This window comes from Folsomia candida, unplaced genomic scaffold (genome assembly GCF_002217175.1).
Source record: "Folsomia candida strain VU population unplaced genomic scaffold, ASM221717v1 Fcan01_Sc005, whole genome shotgun sequence".
Lineage (NCBI taxonomy): Eukaryota > Metazoa > Arthropoda > Collembola > Entomobryomorpha > Isotomidae > Folsomia > Folsomia candida.
The window spans coordinates 4,823,949-4,844,460 of NW_019091197.1; the positions used below are offsets into that span (position 1 = coordinate 4,823,949).

At 37.3% G+C, this 20,512-nt stretch overlaps 6 protein-coding genes across 10 annotated transcripts; 2 read left to right on the plus strand and 4 right to left on the minus strand.

The window, feature by feature from the left end:
* Positions 1–1,646: 1,646 nt before the first annotated feature.
* On the plus strand, positions 1,647–3,466 carry LOC118435572. The gene is made up of 4 exons (XM_035851827.1): positions 1,647–2,065; positions 2,126–2,265; positions 2,345–2,773; positions 2,857–3,466. The coding sequence occupies exons 1-4, from the start codon at positions 1,690–1,692 to the stop codon at positions 3,160–3,162; spliced, it is 1,251 nt and encodes a 416-aa protein (XP_035707720.1). The 5' UTR covers positions 1,647–1,689; the 3' UTR covers positions 3,163–3,466.
* Positions 3,335–4,655, minus strand: LOC110849679. The gene is made up of 2 exons (XM_022097112.2): positions 4,219–4,655; positions 3,335–4,141 (listed from the first exon to the last, which is right to left on the minus strand). Exons 1-2 carry the CDS (start codon positions 4,582–4,584, stop codon positions 3,704–3,706), a joined length of 804 nt encoding a protein of 267 aa, XP_021952804.1. The 5' UTR covers positions 4,585–4,655; the 3' UTR covers positions 3,335–3,703.
* Positions 4,656–5,776: 1,121 nt separating this feature from the next.
* LOC110850027 lies at positions 5,777–7,075 on the minus strand. The gene is made up of 2 exons (XM_022097512.2): positions 6,660–7,075; positions 5,777–6,581 (listed from the first exon to the last, which is right to left on the minus strand). Exons 1-2 carry the CDS (start codon positions 7,038–7,040, stop codon positions 6,153–6,155), a joined length of 810 nt encoding a protein of 269 aa, XP_021953204.1. The 5' UTR covers positions 7,041–7,075; the 3' UTR covers positions 5,777–6,152.
* Positions 7,076–8,878: 1,803 nt separating this feature from the next.
* On the minus strand, positions 8,879–10,067 carry LOC110849819 (natterin-3). Its single transcript, XM_022097271.2, has 4 exons — positions 9,658–10,067; positions 9,281–9,359; positions 9,099–9,206; positions 8,879–9,029 (listed from the first exon to the last, which is right to left on the minus strand). The coding sequence occupies exons 1-4, from the start codon at positions 9,880–9,882 to the stop codon at positions 8,956–8,958; spliced, it is 486 nt and encodes a 161-aa protein (XP_021952963.1). The 5' UTR covers positions 9,883–10,067; the 3' UTR covers positions 8,879–8,955.
* Positions 10,068–10,448: 381 nt separating this feature from the next.
* LOC110849645 (zinc finger protein 431) lies at positions 10,449–13,625 on the minus strand. Its single transcript, XM_022097076.2, has 6 exons — positions 13,460–13,625; positions 12,805–13,285; positions 12,347–12,722; positions 11,992–12,267; positions 11,617–11,919; positions 10,449–11,544 (listed from the first exon to the last, which is right to left on the minus strand). The coding sequence occupies exons 2-6, from the start codon at positions 13,262–13,264 to the stop codon at positions 10,542–10,544; spliced, it is 2,418 nt and encodes an 805-aa protein (XP_021952768.1). The 5' UTR covers positions 13,265–13,285; positions 13,460–13,625; the 3' UTR covers positions 10,449–10,541.
* A 1,849-nt stretch (positions 13,626–15,474) lies between these two features.
* On the plus strand, positions 15,475–19,845 carry LOC110850242 (eukaryotic translation initiation factor 4 gamma 1). Of its 5 annotated transcripts, none has more exons than XR_004835054.1 (7): positions 15,475–15,738; positions 15,820–16,120; positions 16,225–16,457; positions 16,527–16,622; positions 16,714–16,754; positions 16,832–17,027; positions 18,514–18,915. XR_004835054.1 is itself a non-coding variant. In XM_035852475.1 (6 exons), the coding sequence occupies exons 1-5, from the start codon at positions 15,505–15,507 to the stop codon at positions 18,790–18,792; spliced, it is 1,143 nt and encodes a 380-aa protein (XP_035708368.1). In that variant the 5' UTR covers positions 15,475–15,504; the 3' UTR covers positions 18,793–18,831; positions 19,466–19,845. The 5 variants fall into 5 exon arrangements, 3 of the variants coding, with proteins under 3 accessions (XP_035708368.1, XP_035708369.1, XP_035708367.1); XR_004835053.1 differs by having other exon boundaries at positions 16,832–17,001; XM_035852475.1 differs by lacking the exons at positions 16,714–16,754; positions 16,832–17,027 and adding an exon at positions 19,466–19,845 and having other exon boundaries at positions 18,514–18,831.
* Positions 19,846–20,512: the final 667 nt, after the last annotated feature.

Sequence of the window (20,512 nt, forward strand, 5' to 3'; positions counted from 1 at the left end):
ACAGGCTGTCCTGTCTGTCACCATTAATTTAAGCTTAAAGCTCAATGTTTAGGACTAAAAGAAATAAATGTATGCATTATAAAAAACTAAAATGTATATTTATTTAGCGTAATTCATGGCTAAAGGTTTGATGCATCTTCAACATAATTATATTTTTTGTATTTTCGGAAATTTGCATTCTAACCCCAAGTCAAATAGTTGTCCCCATTACTCTGATTGATGTTGTATATATGTTTATATGCATATATATTTAGATACACTGAGGGGATAAATTGTCCGTCACGGTTTAACATAGCTATATCTCGTACAATTTCATAGATATCAATTTGAAATTTTGCATAGTTGTAGACAATCGCATTTGTGATGAAATTGGACTCATAGGTTGAAAAAATAATGCAAAGGTCAAAGGTTACGATTTTTTGACCTAAAACCTCAAAAGTCAGCTACATCAAGAAAATTTTTTTCTTGGTATTTTTATTTTTATAAAGTTAGGGCAAGTCATCCTGAGCATTTTGATATGTTGGTCACCTCTGTGCGATTTTTTTTGTGCCCACAGCGATTTTTTGAAAAGTGATGTTTTGAGATTTTCTCCCGTAAGCCCAATGTTAAAACTTTTCAAAACATCACTTTTCAAAAAATCGCTGTGGGCACAAAAAAAATCGCACAGAGGTGACCAACATATCAAAATGCTCAGGATGACTTGCCCTAACTTTATAAAAATAAAAATACCAAGAAAAAATTTTCTTGATGTAGCTGACTTTTGAGGTTTTAGGTCAAAAAATCGTAACCTTTGACCTTTGCATTATTTTTTCAACCTATGAGTCCAATTTCATCACAAATGCGATTGTCTACAACTATGCAAAATTTCAAATTGATATCTATGAAATTGTACGAGATATAGCTATGTTAAACCGTGACGGACAATTTATCCCCTCAGTGTAGGAGATATAATGAAACTTGTTTCATCATCTATAAAGTAACGGAATGTGGGAATTAATTATTCATGGATGGATGGATGGAATTTCATATTTGAGAAGATATGTTTGATGTTGGGACAACAAAGTGAGAAAATCATTCATTTAGCGAACTGATGTATTTACATAATTGAATCAATTTGCATTTCATTACAAATAATTTGTACTGGATTTGTGCTATAACATGTACTGTACTTACATATGTACATATGTAAATAAGCCTAAAATTGAACTGATTTCAAAATTCGATATATGAATATTCAATAACAAAATTTCTACTTGTGCATTTGGTTAATACGTGTACACTTTGGGAGGTCGATATTCTTTCAATAAATAAAATGCACAGTAAAAAATGAATTATTATACAATGACACGTGTTGGGTATGGAAAAGCTCCCTAAAAAACTAGATTCCCTTGATTTTCACTCCACGCGTTTGGACTCCACGAGTTTTCGGAGGATATAAATACTGTGTGACACGGAAACCATTGACTCATTTTGCAATTTCTGTTTCATGAATGCGGTTTTAATTTTGAGAAAGGATAAACGTTCTTTAAAAAAACATGGAGAGGTTTAGGGTTTTAACAATCATTTTACTTTGTAGCGTCGCATCGGGACATGGTCAAAATAGGAGGTCTCGATATGTAAAGGAGGCGCAGTGTGAAACATGGGATCCGAATCGGGACATATCCAAGTGATAAATTATTCCGATAAAAAATGGAAAATTCGAATAATTTTTATAATTGCATAATAACACTTTCACACTTTTTCAGCAAGTTGGATTCTTACACGCCAAGTTGTGCCGCACCCGTGAGTCTGTTAGAAAGCGGGCTGTACGTCCCCATCGCCCCGCTCGACGATGACTACAAACTTCCCTACTGGTTCAACTCAACTTTGTGGAATATTGGACAAAAATTCGCACAGAAAAATATTTTCTCCGTTTTTCTAAGTCCGATTGCGGGAGCATCGATGTTTATTACGAACAAGTTGAAAGAGCCAGTCGTCATTGGGACTGGGAAATCGGGAACGCCACACACCTCAAATGTCCGCTACTTGGCTACCATGCTGCAAATGAAGTCCTGGTTTGAACAAGGTAATCAGAAGTCAAATTTGATTTTTTAATTACTTTATTAAACGTGTACAACAATTACAGGTGTAAAGGCCAGTTCCAAAGGACAAATTAGCGACCATATAATTAAAAGTTTAACAAAAGTTCGAAGAATACATCGCGCCGTAAACAGACTGAATGCAAGCATGCTCTATGGCGACAGTCCGCCCTATTTAGACCCACATGTCAGTAATTATACAATTAACTAATTAATTAATTAGTGACACCGTCAAATTAAGAACTGATTTTGGAACATCATTTCAGAACACTGAAGCATTCACGTACGACGCCGCAATGTGGGACGCCTTCCAAAAAGACATGGATGCTTCAAACGTTCCCCAACAATACCGCGATTACCCAGATCACGTGAAATATTACTCCCCAAAAACCGCGGGTCCAACAATGAACCAACTTTTGTTTAGTTTGGTACAATGGGCGTGTGGTTCAATTCCAATTTTAATGCCGGAACGATTTGGAATTAGTGATGCTACGGAAGAGGACTTGCTGGGTTATATGCATCTTTGGGCCGTCTTAGGAAACGGGTTAGGAATTGAGGATCGTTACAATGTCGGACTTCAGCCGAGCTTATCTGCAGCGAAGAAACATTACCAGGACATTTTTAACATTTATTTCCTCCCAACATTGTTCCAAGCTAAGCCGGATGGGCAAAGGATGTTGGAACATTTTTACCGAGTAGGTGGCGAATGGTTCTGATTATAAATGGTTAAATCATATTTGCGGTTCTTTGAATTTTTTGATTGTTTGCTTCCCTGCAGGGATTCGTCCGGAATTTACTAGGTCAGACTGGTGACAGCATAATTTCTGTGCATCAAATTCTACTGCTATCGATTGAGGATACAATTGGAATTCCATGTCCGAGGGTGAAAGCCCAATTGGGTATCGTCCAGCGTGCATTTAGAGTGCCGTTGAGTTACGTGACGCAAGCATTGGGACGCCAAACACCTAGGACCATAATTAACGAGCTTATCAAGCGGAGGTATTTTATTTCCGGAGCGAAGCGGTTTTTAAATTTGAATGCAAATGATCCGGCAGAAATTGCGGAAAAATCGTATTACTTTTAGATCTCAAATGAAAACTTTTGTGCTTGTGTTATTCACAAATATGTATGTAAACAGATGTGTATGTATGTAGTTAAGCTTATTTATGGGTGCTGATATGGGCCAGTACTTATGTAGGTACATATGTAGATATCAAGTATTATAGGTTAAGATTTTTTAATTCAGGGACAATTTTGTGCATCGCTGGTTAGCTTTTATTAAAAGGTAAATTATCTATTACAATTGTATATGTAGCAGATATTCCGCACCATAATTTACATATTAAGTATCTGAAAATTACAAGTTTTTTTTGGGAAATGAAAATTTTTGGACGAATCTGGAATAAAAATAACAAGAGAAGAAAATCCAATTCCGGGGTGTGAGTGATAGATTTTTCAAAGATTTATGATATTAAAAAGTTCATACTGTCAACTGTATGTTTTGTAAATAATAAAGGGTGTTATGTCACGCATTTCTTAAATGCATCACAAGAAATCCTCAGCATTGCTAATATTAATTAAGTCTATGATGTGTGTTATACGCACATGATTTCAAAATTTGTTTATTACATATCCATCACTCCGGGGAATAGTAATGCAGCTTTTGCTCGTGAATGCAGGCTATCCTCGTCACCCACGCTTCTCTTAAATCTCCCATTCCATTTGCTACTGGTGGCATTATCGGTTACGTCGTTGTCCTCGTTGACGCACTGACACATCTTCCCTGTCAGAATGCCTTCGATCATCTCTTCACGCGTCATATTATTTCGAATCGAGTCCAGCACATATTTGAAGGTTGACGCAGTAGTGCATGTGGTTCCATCCTTGACATAAGTACAACTCAGACCCTGAGCACATTTGGGGACGAAGGAACCAGCCTTTTTTGGGGCTGAGGATGGAGGACTGCAAGCTGCCCCTCGTGAATAACGACACACCTTTCTTCCCGTACCGACTTCTAATTCGGATTCGTAATCGGTTGGTTTATAACTGACTCCAAGGGTGGCCTAGTAAGTAAATAATGGTATAAAATAAGCATTTTTTTTCGAAAATATGTTTCTTAATAAAATTCTTCCGAACTTACTTGAGCAGTAGCTGCTCCACACACGCATCTCGCCGTATTCTGGTCACACACCAACAATTCGCTTGCTAGGCAATAAGTCCTGTCATTTTCTACTGTGCTGGACACAATTCTGTCGAGAACCTGGTCGTACGGTTTACTGTCTTCGGGATACCGTTCCATTGCACGAGTACCTGCTTGACGGAAGACTTCATCACTCCAGGAACACGAGTCTCCTAATTTGAGAGAATTGGAGTGTATGAATTGAAGATAATAAATTGCTGGGAGTGTGGCAGTCTCGTTGGAGTTGTTTGACGATGATTGAGCCAGGGTGGCAAGTGGACCAAGCGTTGCGGCAGCGAGGAGGAGGGCTAACGTGGAAGAGAGCATTTTGTCGATACTTTTAATGCAAAGATTGTTAGTTTGCCTCGATTCGAATGTGTAATTGATACTGGACAAGATGAGAAAATGAGTTGGTATTTATAGCGAAATTTATTCGCAGATTAAAAGATAAAATGAGATGTGCACGCGTCAACGTTTTAGACCAATGTTTTATTTATTGCTAATCTTATATATGTAAGTAATTGAAAATATTGGCATGGGGCATGTGTTACCCGCAGGACATATGTAAATACATGTACATACATATATTCTTATGAGAAATTGCAAGCTTTTACTGAGCAGAGACTGCAAAAAATAGGGTTCTTTGTAATACTCAAACGTCATTGCATTTGACCTTTTGCACGTGGGTAATATTCATCAATACAAATTTGCAGGTACATATCTACATCGGAGACATCGAGGTTGCAAAGTAAAAATTAGAATTCACAAACACTGGAATACAGCACACTAGTTAGACAAACAATACTTTGTACAATGTAAGATAGATATGACAAGTGGCTTCTGATAAAAAATTATCAGAAGAAAGCAAGGCAAAAATATCTGTACTCTGTGAGTTATGATGCAGGCAATATTTTTAGACATTGCAGTCCACTCTTTTAATAAACTTCAGCAACAGATATAATAAACTAGGAGAAACGGATTGCATTGATATGATAACATATCTACCAAATGTGAATCATCTTTGCTAGGAGAGTTTGCCTTTTTGAGTTTTCGACAATTTTGACATTTGGTGACTGTCAAAAGGTACATACGTCGAAATGATGGTGATTTCTGAAATCTCCAACCGGAATGATGTATAAAACCGTTCTTTTTCCTTCTTTTTTCCACTGTGGTGAGATATCGTGACCGTTTGACCTACAAGGCTGGTTAACGAAACTCTCTCTTATTTACTTGTAAAACTAGGTGTCGATATCCGAAAATAAAATGAAAAAAGTTGATTCCTTCGAGAGCCATTGTGCTGACCGACGGACAAATTGATCGCAATAACTACCTTTCACCTAAGTTAGGTCTCCTCGTTAATAATATGGGTATTCGTGAACATGCCGGAGGCAAGAAATGGATGATGTTTCATCCAATTGTAAATATATAAGTACTTGAGGAGAATCAATTCGCTTGTATAGTTAGCACAATTTGAAATTACATAAAGAGAAAACACGGTGAGATAACGTGTATGCAAATATCTACGTATGTACCACGTCAACGTATTTATTTATCAATCCCCATCGAATCCCATCACAAAAATACATTGACGGCATATGCTTGCCTTTTGACATGACGAAGTACAACTTATGTGAAAGGTTGGGTCTAAATATTCTGGAATATCTGCCACAAAAGAATATTTAATACGCTTTCCATGAGCAAGAAATTAAAAGTCTGACCGCAAAGGAAACCCCAATTTGTAACTTTAACGAAATTTTACACTACTTTTCGTAAATAATACGTAAAGCATTTCACTAATACTACTACGTTACTTCAAAAAATTCCAAATGAAAACTATGTTTTTTTATTCATTTATATCCCTTAAATTATTTATGAACCCATTACCCTCAAGATTATTACAATTCCATCACTCTCGGCGACAACAATGCAGCTTTTGCTCGTGCATACGTATCATCATCTCCAGACAGGCTTCTTTTAAACCTTCCATTCCAATTGTTGTTATCATCAGTCCCCGTGTTATCTTCCTTTGCACACTGGCACATCTTTCCTGTCAAAATCCCTTCCGTGTACTCCTCGTATGTTAGCTTTTTTTGCAGCGAATCCACCAAATAGTTGACCGTTGATGCAGTAGTGCATGTGGTTCCATCCTTGACATAAGTACAGCTCAGACCTTGAGCACATTTCGCCTCAAAGGTATCAGCCCCTGTTGTGGCTTGTTCAGGGATGCAGGCTGTCCCTCGAGAATAACGACACACGTTTGCTCCCGTGTTGGCGTCCAATTCTGCAACGTAATCCGTCGGTTTATACCTAACTCCCAGGCTGACCTGAAATATTTATGTTCAAAATAAAATTAGTTCCAAAATTTTTTTACATGTTTTCCACTAAAATTCATCCCAACTTACCTGAACATCTACTTCCCCGCAAACGCATGTTGCCGTATTCTTGTCACACACCAGCATTTCCTTCAATACACAGAAGGTCCTCCGTTTTTCTACCGTGTTGGACACGATGCTATCGAAAACCTGGTCGCTTTCTTTGCTATCTTTGGGAAATTTTCTCATCTGGCGCATACCAGCTTGACGGAAGGCTTCGTCATTCCAGGAACAGGATTCTCCGAGTTGGAGAGAATTGGCGAGAATGAACTGGAGGTAATAACTTTGTGGGAGCGTGGAAGTCGGTTCGGTGGGGTTGCCAGATCTCGCAAGGGCGGCAAGTGGACCCAGAGTGGCGGCAGCAAGAAGGAGTGGTAACGTAAAATAGTGCATTTTGTCGAAAAATTGCATATGAAGATTATATTTGATTAGAGCGTGGTGTAATCAATACTGAACCTGGGCGAAAATAGGCTCATATTTATATCCAAAATTTATTTGACTTGCATACATAACGTAAGATCGAGATGAGAAAAATATTTGTCAATCTTTTAGCACATCGGTATTTTGAATCAAATTCCTGGAAACGTGTACATTGTGTTACCCGCTAATTGAATTTCTATGTATTGGTCATGAACTTCAAGTGGAGGAAGATGAAGCGGTTACGGATGGAAAATGTAAAAAATAGAGTTTGGTTCGGACGTCATTAGAATTTGGTCATTTGCGTTATATATTTGCATATGTAAGTAGATAATAAATGAGTTACTTGCCGATGGTAGTCATCCGTCTACATATTTGCATAGACGGGCACCTGGGTTTTATAACTTGTTTCATAAAAAATTCATTAGTACTGGGATGAAAATAAAATATATATGTATACTATTTAAGACGCTATTTAATTAAGACGCTCGCTTACATATGTAGACGCTCGAACTCGGCAAAGTACAATATGAAATATGAGAGTGCAAAAAATTATGCGAGAAAGAAAGACAAAAAAATCTACAAGTTATTCGACAATAAATGATCATTCAGAATTGTGTTTATGAATAACATGGATATTCATGAACCTGCCTGAGGCGTTTTATCGTTATGCCTCATCATTTTCGGTATACGTAAGTGCACTTAATCAAAATGAATAAACTTCACATTCCTACGATAATTTTTAATTGCATAAGACTAACCTAAGGAGAAAAATAAATAACCTAAGGAGAAAAGACTGGATAATGCGTGTAGGAATATATGCACAAACGGATGACGCAAATATTTATTCACCAAACAGCACAAAATAATCGGTGTGCGGATGATGCCACCCGATCAATCGCACCCCATCAATCGCACCCCGGCTAACGCACCCCACCATTGCCACCCCTAGGATGATGCCACCCCCGATCATTCGCACCCGAGCAGTCGCACCCCTGTAGATGCCACCCCTTATCAATCGCACCCCTAGGAGTATCCCACCCCCGATTTTGTGAGATTTTGACAAATTTTTGGGCACAAATAAATGAGTGTAAATATGCGATATGTTGCTGAATTTATTGGGGTTACAAAACAATGCTAGGATTATCTCATGAGTGAGATTTTGAGTTACCGCCCCGATAAGGGGTGGCATCTACAGGGGTGCGATTGCTCGGGTGCGAATGATCGGGGGTGGCAATGGTGGGGTGCGTTTGCCGGGGTGCGATTGATCGGGTGGCATCATCCGCAAATCAAATAATCCATGACAAGACGGGAGCAAATCAATCGGTAAAAAATCCTGAGCCACCACCACCAAGATCCTGGGGTCGAGTGTTGGAAACATTTAATAACTATTTGCTCCTACATGGGGTTAAAGCTAATTTAATTAAATACGAATGCGGGTATTAGGATTGAACGAAAATCTGCTTAATTACTCATATTTTAAATATTTGTAAATATGTAGTCAGATAATTGTATTTAAGTATTTGCATGGCAAATCAATTATATGAAAGCAATTTTTAAATTCATAGCCTGCATTAATACAATGAATGAGACAGTAGAAATTTGAATCGAAACAAAATGATTTAGTTAAGCTCGCATCCTCAGTAGTTTACATGCACGAATGTACATACGTACATATGTACATATGCACGTATTAACTTAACTATTATTAAATTTGAGAGATGGACGGTGCTATATAAAGTTTTATACAATTTGCATAGGCTCAGATGTATGTACATATGTATGAGATCGGATAGAGTATGCAAATTATTTGACTGACTGTAACACAAAAATATTTTAACAATTATGTATTTTAAAATAGTCGTTACTATTAAAATAAAATGCATGCTCCATGCTCTGGACTCTTAATCTATACATTTAAAGCTCGTCCCAGCAAGTTTCGAACCAATATTTCATAGCTCGTGTGCTTATGTTCTTCTCCACCTGAAGAATTTTTTAAATTCTTAATTTGTTTCTTATTTATCTCATCGTAATGTTGCATAATTTACTCACCGTATGGAACATAGCACGCATTATGACTTGGATGCACTTTTCCCACAGTGATGGTGCCATTCATTATAACACGACCAATATAATACGTCTCACCATTTGGGTCCTTCCCTGTAAAAATTTATGATTAAACTGAACAATAATTGAATAAATACATGTAAATTATTTCGGTATATAAATTTCACCTCCGACCACTGCATGCGGAGCAATTTGACCATGGCTGGATTCAATCCAACTCAAACTTGCAGTTGGTCCAATTAAAACCTAAACGATATACATACATACATGTTTATACCAAAGTTAGTGCTTTTGTTAAAATAATGGGCATCCTGCATGTACATACACAGCTCTAAATTCTCGCAAATTGAACATATGTACAAGTTAAGTTTTGAAATTTACGAGATTTAGCAAAACTTTCTGCTGGAAAACCATGATATTTTCGTTCGTAAATTTTCACAACAAAACGAGTTTTTATTTTACGTAAATGAGTTGCGACTTGGGACGAGAAATAAGAAGCTGCGGTGAGTACGCCCAATATTTATTAATGTAAAAAATTACAAACCTCGTATTCCGACTTGTTTACTTCTTTGCCATCGAAAGCAATATAAACATCGGAATGTCCGACGTGCAGTTTTCCAGGAACTAATCCCGACTGGTGGGTTGCTCTAGCAACATAAAGTTTCTTCCCTGTGTCGATGCCAGCCTCGATGGACCACTCGGGGTATGCCCCCCTCGACATCGGGACCCATTGAAGGGTTCGAGGCTCAGGATAATTTACTTGAGACATTTTGTCAGAGGAGTAAGTAAACTTGGATGCGTGAAATATTAGTGGTTCCTATGACATAAGTTGTACTCGGTTTAAATAGGGAACGAGTGAGGGACTGAATCTTGGAAAAATTATGAGTGCGACGGAAATCTGTTATCTGCCGAAAATTAAATAATTAGTCGGTTACTAAAATCTGTCCGGACGCTTGACTAAATGAGGATGTGACTTTGTCGGTGGGACGATATTGCAGATAAGACTAATTGAATGGGTCCGGTGTACTTAATTGTTAACTTGGTTAACATGAGTCATATTTGGGACGTCATTTCCAGATCAGCATTGAGTCAACGCGTGTATGCAGTTTAACAAATTACAGAAAAATGAAATGATATGCCATTTGCCAAATGATGACAAGCTGCGCAAACAGTTGCCTTGTTTCCGAATCATCAAAGTTTTGTTCGGCGACCCGTAAAGCTTCAATATGGTAAATATATACATGTACATATTTGCAGCATGCATAAAACAGTTAACTTATATTTTAGTAGGTTATGAAATGTAAAAATATTGGTCTGATTCAATTACAATTCAAGTACAATTGTTCCGATCAAAATTGTATTTATTTAATGTATCAATCTGGAGTTTAACATCAAATCACAAATCAGCACAAAGTCGTGTGAGGTCACTCATGTAACGACAATTTCACATTCTATGATAGCATCATCTAAAACAACAAATGACGATGGTGCCTCTTGTTCCCCTTCGCGAAAAGTTATGTCGGCTGAACCTTCTTCATCTTTTCCTTCTTCACTGTCCATGTCCTTCAACTGTCCTTCTTCTGGATGAACGTGCCTCATGTGCATCTTGAATTTGAGTGCTCCCATCAAAATCAGGGGACAGTGAGGGCACTGTTTTTCAACCAACGTTTTCTTCCCCCTCCGTCGCTGTCCATTTAGTAGGCGACAGTCCGTCTTGGCCAGCTTTGTATGATTATGGAACCCATTTAGGCTGGTAAACTCCTGACCACATCTCTCGCACTTGTGAATTGGCTTATTATGAGTTTTCACATGTTTCTTGAAATCGGGTGCACGGTAAAATTTCGCATGACAAGTTTGACATTCAAACCTTCTAACTCCAAGATGAACCATCTTTTTGTGGTCGCTTAGAGTACGACTATACAAAAATGTTTTAGGGCACTGATCACAAGAGAATTGTTCTTTAGGATTCGACACATCTGCAGCTTTAGAATTCTTCTCATGATTATTTCTCACGTGACTGGTCAAATCCGCTACAGAAAAGTATCCCTTCCCGCAGTACGAGCACGAATGTCGATGAACACCTTGATGAACGCGACGGATGTGAATAGCTAATTGACCAGGCTTGGAGGATATTGATTTTCCACAAAATTCACAAATTATGAAACCTTCTTGGTTGGAGGTGTGGGCAGTGGCAATATGTTTTTCTAATCTATCATCGGAGACGAACCGTTTTCTACAATGGGGACACTTTTTGTTGCAGTGGGCTTTATTTTCAACTTGTTTTTCAATAAATTTCTTTCGTAATTCGGAATCAATTTTCCCAGCTGAACAATAAATTGTTCTGTGGAGTCTCAGGCTCGTGGGTTGAGTGAAGAATTTTCTACACTTGTCGCACGTGTAGGGTTTACTTCCGGTGTGGGTGAGAATGTGTCTAGAGAAAGTACAAGTCATGAATTATTAATTAAATTATAGGTTAATTAAATTAAAAATTAATTTGACTTACTTTCTTAAATCGGCACCAAGAACGAAGACGCGGTCACATTGGTCATAATCGCACTTTAATAGTTTGATGCCTTCCTGTTTAAGCTTGACCTCGTCGTAGGGAACTTTGCAGACCGTAATTTCATGCGAGATCAGTCGAAGGCGACGGTGCAATTCCTTTCCACATTTTGAGCAGGTAAATTTCTCCTTGGTTGGCATGGTTGGATTATCATCTTGGTCGGGATCGTCATTCTTAAATGACATTGGTGAGTCAGGTTTATCAGATTTCGATCCAAGTTCTCGTACCGTGTGTGTTAAAATATGTCTGAAAGATACAGTAAATAAATAATCAGCCTTCATTACATAATAATTTATTTTAGACCTCTCTTGATGTTACCTGTCGAGATCAGTCTTTGTGCAGCATTGCCTACCACATACTTCACAGGGAAAAAAATTGATATTCATCTTTTTCAGCTCATTGTCATCGTAGTGAATTTTGCAGACGACAATTTCGTGTTGAATTAAATACTTTAGTCGGCCACAGGGCTTCCCACATTTGGAGCATTCTAACTTTGCCTTATTTTGGGAGCGACGCTTTCCTTTTTTGAAATCAGGGCTCTCAGAATTATCAGAGTGTCCGTCACTTTCGGAATTATACGACTGGTCATTCATCCTGAAAATTTACAAATATTGATTATTCACAGCTCGTGTGCAACTTAAATGCCGTATAAATACAAGATAATTTTTCATACTCTTCAAGCTGATCAACTGGAACCTGTGAATCTTTGGCCGATAACTTTCCTTTCATTTTCATTTCAGCCATCCGACTGCTCTTTCGAGTTGGTCTTTGCGGAGATGTGCTTTCCTTCGCACGAGTTTGAGTTGGAGACGATTTTTTGGAACTCGTTTTCTCGTCGATTTCCATCTCATCTGATGTGACAATCGCATCTTTCTGCAGACCAACATGTTCGCCGTCATCATCCTCACTAACTTCGCACTTTATTACAAAATGGTCAGAAATTGGTGGTGATTGGGGCTGTGGTGAAATATTTGATCCTGGACTAGAGGCGATGTTCTTCCTCTTTGGGGACCGTGGTGCCTTCTCTCGCGTCGTCATCGTTCTTGTTTCTAAGTCAGACAACAAAATAAGGATTTGATATTGTAAATGTCCAGTTAATAATCCATGCATAATTATAACGTAACTACATACCATCAACATTCTCTGGTCCATCGTTTCCTTTCGATTTCTTCATCTTTAGCACACTTTCCCTTCCATTTTCCACAAGTTCATCCAGCTCTTTCTGCATGGAAATAATTTCTTGCTTCAGACCCCAAACTTCTTTAATCCTGGCCCAACATTTTCCACAACTTTCCTCATTCTCCGCAAAATCTCGGTACATTGATGGGGACAGTTTAGCTTGAAATTGTGGATCCATAATTAGATTCTTGAAGACTGCGGTCTGCTCCAGGTAGCGGCGTCGTGGAAGACTTTTCGACGCAATGGGCGAAATTCCACAAGAGAAACATATTTGTTGGACGACATCGTTATCATCATCTTTGATACGAGATTTCTTAATTGGACCTCGTTCTAGCAGAATTGACGGGTTTTTATCAGGCTTTGCTCCTCGCCGAGGTGAAATTCGTCGCCTTTTTAAATTCTTGTCGTCCATAGTTTTGGGCAGATTTATGTACTAGTAAATCAATTGACAAAATAATATAGCTGCTATGAGAAATGGCTTATCAGAGCTGATGACAGTTTGTCATTGACAAATTTTGAATTTATGTTATATCGTTTATGATTCATAATGATTCATTATTAATGAATGATTATTTACTATTTACGTAAGTTTAAACTAAAAATATACCTCATTAGTCAATGTTTGCCAGAGACGATGGTGTCCTAAGATTTTGGGATGAGCTTAGAAATATATTTAAATTTCAAGTTTCGAAATTACAATTAACTTTTAGTATAAAAATTTAGTTTTATGAGATTTGTTTTGTGTTTTGTTGGTGCATTTGCATTGAATGAGAGAAATTATCCAGTCAAGCGGTGTGATGGTCAAGATGAGACATGAATCATGCTCAAAGTTTTCACTGAAAACTTCCATATTTTTCATAAGAAAAAAGCCACAGTTAAAGACATGAACTTATCTTTTCCATCCATTAATATTGTGTACGGAATCCTAACAATTATTGAATTATTATAACAATAATTACACACATTTATATCCATATGTAAAAAATACACACTCCATTCATCCCTAAACCATAAATACCAGGGGTGGGTACATTACTTTGCCAAGTTACATGATAGAAGATACAAGATACCAAGTAGGATTTTTACTGTATCTTTTACCTGCCTGAGAAGTATCTTGTATCTTCTAGGCAAGCGAATAGTATCTTGTGCATGAGTTTTATTTACACATGTTTGAATGACAGTTCCAGTGGTTATAATCTCTTTGAGGGGGTGTGGCAAATCACGCCACAAATCGGGTCATGGAATAAAATTCTCCTTCGCTTTTTCTACACTCGCCAAGTATTACAAAATGGCCTTATCCAAGGGTATATACAAATATCTAATCTGCAATTCATACATTGAGAGGTTCCCTTCTCCTAAGTCCGGAACAAATATCTATACATATCAGGGTTGCCGATTTATGGGATAGGATAAGGAAAAATAGTTTACGATAAGATCGAATATGATATTAACTTTTTCGTGGATAATTTTCATAATTATTTGTTTGGGGGAGATTGCAAGTCATAGTCTATGACTCATAGAGCGGGGGCCCGGGTAGGCAACGACACGCAACTGGGTTGTCGGCTGTTCATTGTTTTCGTAAATTATATTTTGTACAAAATTTATTTCGCATGACAATTTAATGAATTGCGTTAATGACACAATTGCCACGGCATTGGGAATAACAATCCAATTGGGTTGTTTCTTTGTACGGAAAAGTTAACCTAAAATTAACTAATAAAAATGAACCCGGTAAGGATGACCATAATTAAAGCGACTTACGTCACTTTATTGTAATTATAATGTCGTTGCCGTGACCTTTATTCACTAGATTTTGTCCCACGTATAGGTTCAAGAGCTTACCATTCGTCAAATCCACTCTAATAAAGCGTTAGTGTTAAGTCGCTGACTGAGTCCCTGTGGCTCTCAATGCAAGTTGCCCCGTAGAGTAGACAAAGAGGGAAGCGGAGCAACCAATGCATGCATGAATTTTCTGCATGAGTCTCACTTCGCCTGCACGTGACTTTCACGTACGTACACTTGCCATCAAACTCAAATTAAATGTTTTAATATATAAACACAGTGTGCAAGTAAATTGAGTGAGTGAGCAGTATACATATATCACTCATCATTGATGAGTCATCAATAGTGGTTATCATGATAAGTGATCTTAATAACCAGTGGTTATTAACCACTATTAATTAATTATTTTAGTGTGAGAAACTCCACCCACAGCGAGTGGCATATCAATTCGAATGTATTTTTGACGCTGAATCCAACGCTCAATGGTTTTGACCTCCGAGGCCCCCTTGACCTTGCCGTGACCGTGGTGTTCAAATATGGCTTATTCGTGATGTCGCATATCAATTCGAATGTATTTTTGACGCTGAACCCAAATCCGTCAATAGCTTGGCGTTAATTGTAGAAGTTAACGGGGTTTATGGAACTTAACGGGAGCGTGAAGCGTGGGAATTTAAATAGTGAGCTATGCAGTTACTCCCACGCGACGGGAATTTAAGGAAAGTAATTAGCTATTCAACTACTCCCACAGGGGGAAATTAAATTGTACTGTGACCAGGTTAATTAAAATGCAGTATGACTTGGGCAAACCCTCACTCTGATGTATGTATGTGGTATGACAAAGTCTCCACTGGGAATTATTTAAAGTATAGTATGACGGATTTTTCGCTTTGGGCACACCCCCACTGGAACTCTAGAACCCGGCCTTGGCCGGGCTATACGCTAGTTCTAAATAAATTGTACCAGCCGGAAAAGGTTGAAATAGCAAGTAAAGAATTTGGCAATTTCCTATTTCAAGCAAATCTAGGCAGAATAAATGCCGTGGTGGACATACTTTTGGGGAAGGCTGCTAGAAGACCTAATATTTGTGGACAATACGCAAAATTAGTAATTATTTTCATGAATTATTTATTTAGTCAACTTAAGTAAAATATGCACTGATGACCTTTTACCCTTCGATATACATAGATCCTACGGTTTAGCACATCCCAAAATCCAGCAGCCAGAAATGTGAGGATTCAAATTATCGAGGGATGCCAACAGGAATTTCATGTTCTTCGAAATGAGATTGATAAAATACGTGGTGCCGAGGATAACCTGAAGAAATTGGGCAGTGGGGTCTCTTACGAAAAATTGAAAGCTGAGCTAGACGTATTTAAGCCGAAAACTAGGAATCGTTCACTTGGAAATGTCCGTTTTATCGGAGAGTTATTCAACCTTTCATTAATAACGAATAAGATGCTCATGGAAAATTGTGAAACGTTATTACGTAAGATTATCAAAGCTTGTAAAATTTTACTGATTGTAATATTTATTTAATATTTTACTGACTACTGACTGAGACTGTAATATTTATTTTATTTATTCGTTTAGAAATGAAGGATGAGGTGAACGTGGAGACTTTGTGCGTACTGATCACAACCGTTGGTGCCAAGTTGGATAGTAGATTACAAAAAGTTACAACAAGGGGAAATTCCTCCACCCAGACAAACTCGATGGGAGAACCAATTTACTTATCTACAAATTGGATAACTGCTACCTTCGAAATGTTGCATGCTCTTTCTCGCGATGAAACGCTTTCATTAATGACCAGAATTAAAATATTTGTTAGTAAAGTTTTTTCTTTGGTTATGCAATTCTACAATTTAATTTTTTAAAAGGTATTTCGATTTCAGGGGGTTTTTGAGCTTCGTATGAACAAGTGGATCCGGAACGAATCCCTGGGGGAAATTTTGGAAAGCCCAAATTCAGACAATTTATCAAAATATTGGGTTCGTGAGTCCAATATGTATTTATGTTTCAAGTTCTATGTTTTTAGAGTTCTAAATACACTTGTTTAAACTCAATTTTTTCAAATCATAGATTGGTTCATCTTCAACATTAAATTCTGCTCCAGCCGATAGGTTTGACACATGTGTTTATATGGTTGACAACTGAATAAAGCACTAACAAATTTATTTGGTTGTCAAAATCCGTATAGACTGCAGATTTCGAGTGCAGAACTAGTGAAAAATATAATGCAGCCATTACACCAGACAAATAATGGATTATTTGACCATAAACAATTTTGAAGCCCGTTCTGCTCCTTCTAGTAAAGTCATGCCTCTCATCGGTACACATTCCACAAGTTGTAAACCCAGCCCACTCATGGTGAGGCAAAACTACTATTTTTCTTAGTGAGGCAAATACCTAGCAACAAAAAAATTACTAAGTATGCATTTGACCCTCCCCAAAAAAGTGACCACCCACGATATCTCCGTCATTTCTCAACCGATTTGGATGAAATTTTGCACCGATCATTGTTAGATAATTTCAAAACGATGTGCGAGTCGCCTTTTGGAATTTTTGTTTTTTGAGAGAGTTATTGGCAAAAATACGCGAAAATTTGCCCCATACTGAACATTTCTTTTCATAGTTCATTAATGGGCCATCCAAACATGTTCTCATTGAAAACATTGTAGACAAAGTCATTCCGGTTATTTTAAGTCCATGATTATCCAAATCCGTTAGGAACTCAGAAAGTTATTCAAATTTGAAATCTAAAAAATTGCAATTTTTTAGTGACTTTATACCTGGCAACAAAAATTACATATTGTGTGCATTGACCCCACCCCAAAAACTGACAGAAATAATTCAATATCTCAGTCATTTCTCAACCGATTTTGATGACATTTTGCACCGATTATTCTTATGAAATTTAGAAATGACATTCAAACTGATTTGGTGAATTTACCGGATGATCAAAATCGGTTAAGAACTCGAGAGATTATTAAATTTAGAAAACCTTCAAATTTTTGCAGCGACGCATTAATGTTGTTGACAATAAATCTTCTAATCAACTCTAGCTTTAAGGAATGTGTGGTGCTTATTATTAAATATATAAAGAACTCAATTACAAGTATTAAATAAACAAGGCCCCAAAAAAGGGAAATCTTAGTGAGGCTTGGTGCGACTACAACTAATAAATAAAATTAGATTGCAGAATTTTTGCATCACCGCTCTCTGTACCGTTCTTACTGGATCCAATATAAATTTTGTTTTGCATGCACATGCATTGTTACATTTATTGAATTAATTGGGCTTTTAAGAAGACGTTTTTACTATTGCGGCGCATCGAAGTAAACGGGACAGAATTTCAACGCGCCAAAATCACGTGCCAATTTGATTAACATTGGAGGCGGGTGGAAATTCAAATCAAATCCGTCCCGTTGACTTCGATGCACCGCAATAGTGAACGAGAAGTTTGGTAAATTAACTGGGAACAAATATAATGGGTAAATAATTGTGAACTACGAATCTTTAAGTTTAAGATGCAAACACTTGCAAATATGCTACAAAAGTTGCAAATACTTAATTTGAATATTTTCTGGATAATCCTATAATCTGGATATCCTTTTAATTCTTATTCTCATGAAATTACAAGAATGTTTGAGGGGAACCATTTATTCCTAATGATTACTTAATACTTCCAGTAAAGAACGGTACAGAGAGCGGTGATGCAAAAATTCTGCAATCTAATTTTATTTATTAGTTGTAGTCGCACCAAGCCTCACTAAGATTTCCCTTTTTTGGGGCCTTGTTTATTAGCTAAATATGCACTTACTTAACATGCACATTATTCGATAAGACAATTGCAAATCAAAATATTTGCCTTTTCTGCAGCCACCACAATGGAATCTAAGCAAGCAGTCCAGAGAAAATGGAATGCACAGTAGCCATACGAGAATCGAAGAAGTAGTGGCGTGTCAAAATCAAGCAAACGGCTTTACACCATCTTCTAACATTACGGAATCCTTAAAATACTCTTCCATGTATTTAAATTTCGACCGCATGTTGAAACAATTGCCTACAGAAATTGTTGAAGATTTGAACATGCAAATCACTGCAATTATTTATCAACGACTAAAACATCACAAACAATTGGAGTCCTCTGATTATTAGAATCTGTTTAAAATGAACTGAATTTGACCCCGCATGTATGTATGGAACTGTGCTTATACTATAACTAAGGAGGGGAGCTTCACCACCTGCCCTTCACAGATCTCGATGCCCTTTGGATATGTTGTAGGGTCCTATGAGTGTACTAAAACCCTGAAGTGGTTTGACTCCATGGCCACATTTGCGCCCGCCACACCCACTCAAAGGCGCCAAAAACACGAAAAAAACCCTGTTTTCATGTACTTTAAATGTCACCAAAAATCCAATTTTGCTCGGATTTTGATAAAATTTACATTTTTGTGATCCCAGATACTTGTGTGATCATATCCAGTAGATATCCCAAATTTTTTGAATTTTTGAATTTTTTCGAGTAGTTCATCAGCTCGAAAATTTCGAAAATTTCAAAAAAGTTGAGATTGCTATTGAATATTATAAGGCAAGTATCTGGGATCACAAAAATGCAAATTTTATCAAAATCCGCGCAAAATTGGATTTTTGGTGGATTTTTGAAGATGGTAACTTTTGTGGTTTTCATCCCTTTGAGTGGGTGTGGCGGGCGCAAATGTGGCCATGGAGTCAAACCACTTCAGGGTTTTAGTACACTCATAGGACCCTACCACATATTCAAAGGGCATCGAGATCTGTGAAGGGCAGGTGGTGACGCTCTCCTCCTAAGTAATCTTCTTACTTTTAATTGTAATTTTATATTGGTATATATTTACATACATGTAACATTTATATGAATACTTGAGAAAGTTATTAGTGTTTGATTGTAAAAATTGAACTTTTTAAGAGTATGTATCTGAAGATATTTTTGTATAGGCAACGATATACAATTGCTAAAGGTTAATACATTTTACCAGTTGAACAATACGCACTTTTTGCTTTGTAATAATAGACTTGAGTACAAAATTAATCATCTTATTCCAATCTTTCTTTAATCAAAATCAAGACTTTTTCCGTACTACGTCCTACCATGCCTATCGTTCGTAATTGCTTTAAAATTGAGCCATGAAATCAATGAAATGTCTGTTAGTCAATGCCCAAATTGCTTTCCGGTACATACCTACAAACACGTACATCTTCGTAAAACCAGAAATTGTTAGTCACAACGGACAATTGCTTAAACATACATACATAAACTACTACGTTCAACTTTCTTTGGCACCATGTCGACTCGCCAAGTCTGGAAAGCGTTTTCTTCCTATTCCTCGGTTTATCAAACCTTTGGAAATTATCCAATCATGGTGAACCCACCCAGACGGGAATTTTATGCCACTGAAAAACTATCAGATCAAAAACTACTAATATCCAGTTGTACCTCGATCTTCCTAGCAATTTGTTGCTCTTCCGTGATGGTTATCGGGAAATGGAAAAATTTACCAATATCGAAGGAAATTCCGTTGTGGATTATCCTCGTTCAAATTATATTCATTACGGCGGGAAGTTTTATACTAATGCTGGATATTGCGACATGTTGGAAACGGGACTTGGTAATTGCGATAACCCGATGTGGCTTCAAGTTGGAAAAAGATCTCAGAAAATGTAAGCATTTACAGGGTATCATTATTATTTCTTGGGAAAATTGAGAATTGGTGAACATTTAGTCTCAACTTTCCCATTTCCCATTTGATAAATACGTACAGTAAAATCTGTGATGCTTAGGTGTTTCGTACAAACCGCCAAAATCGGACATCCCATCCGAAATATTACGCAGGATTGT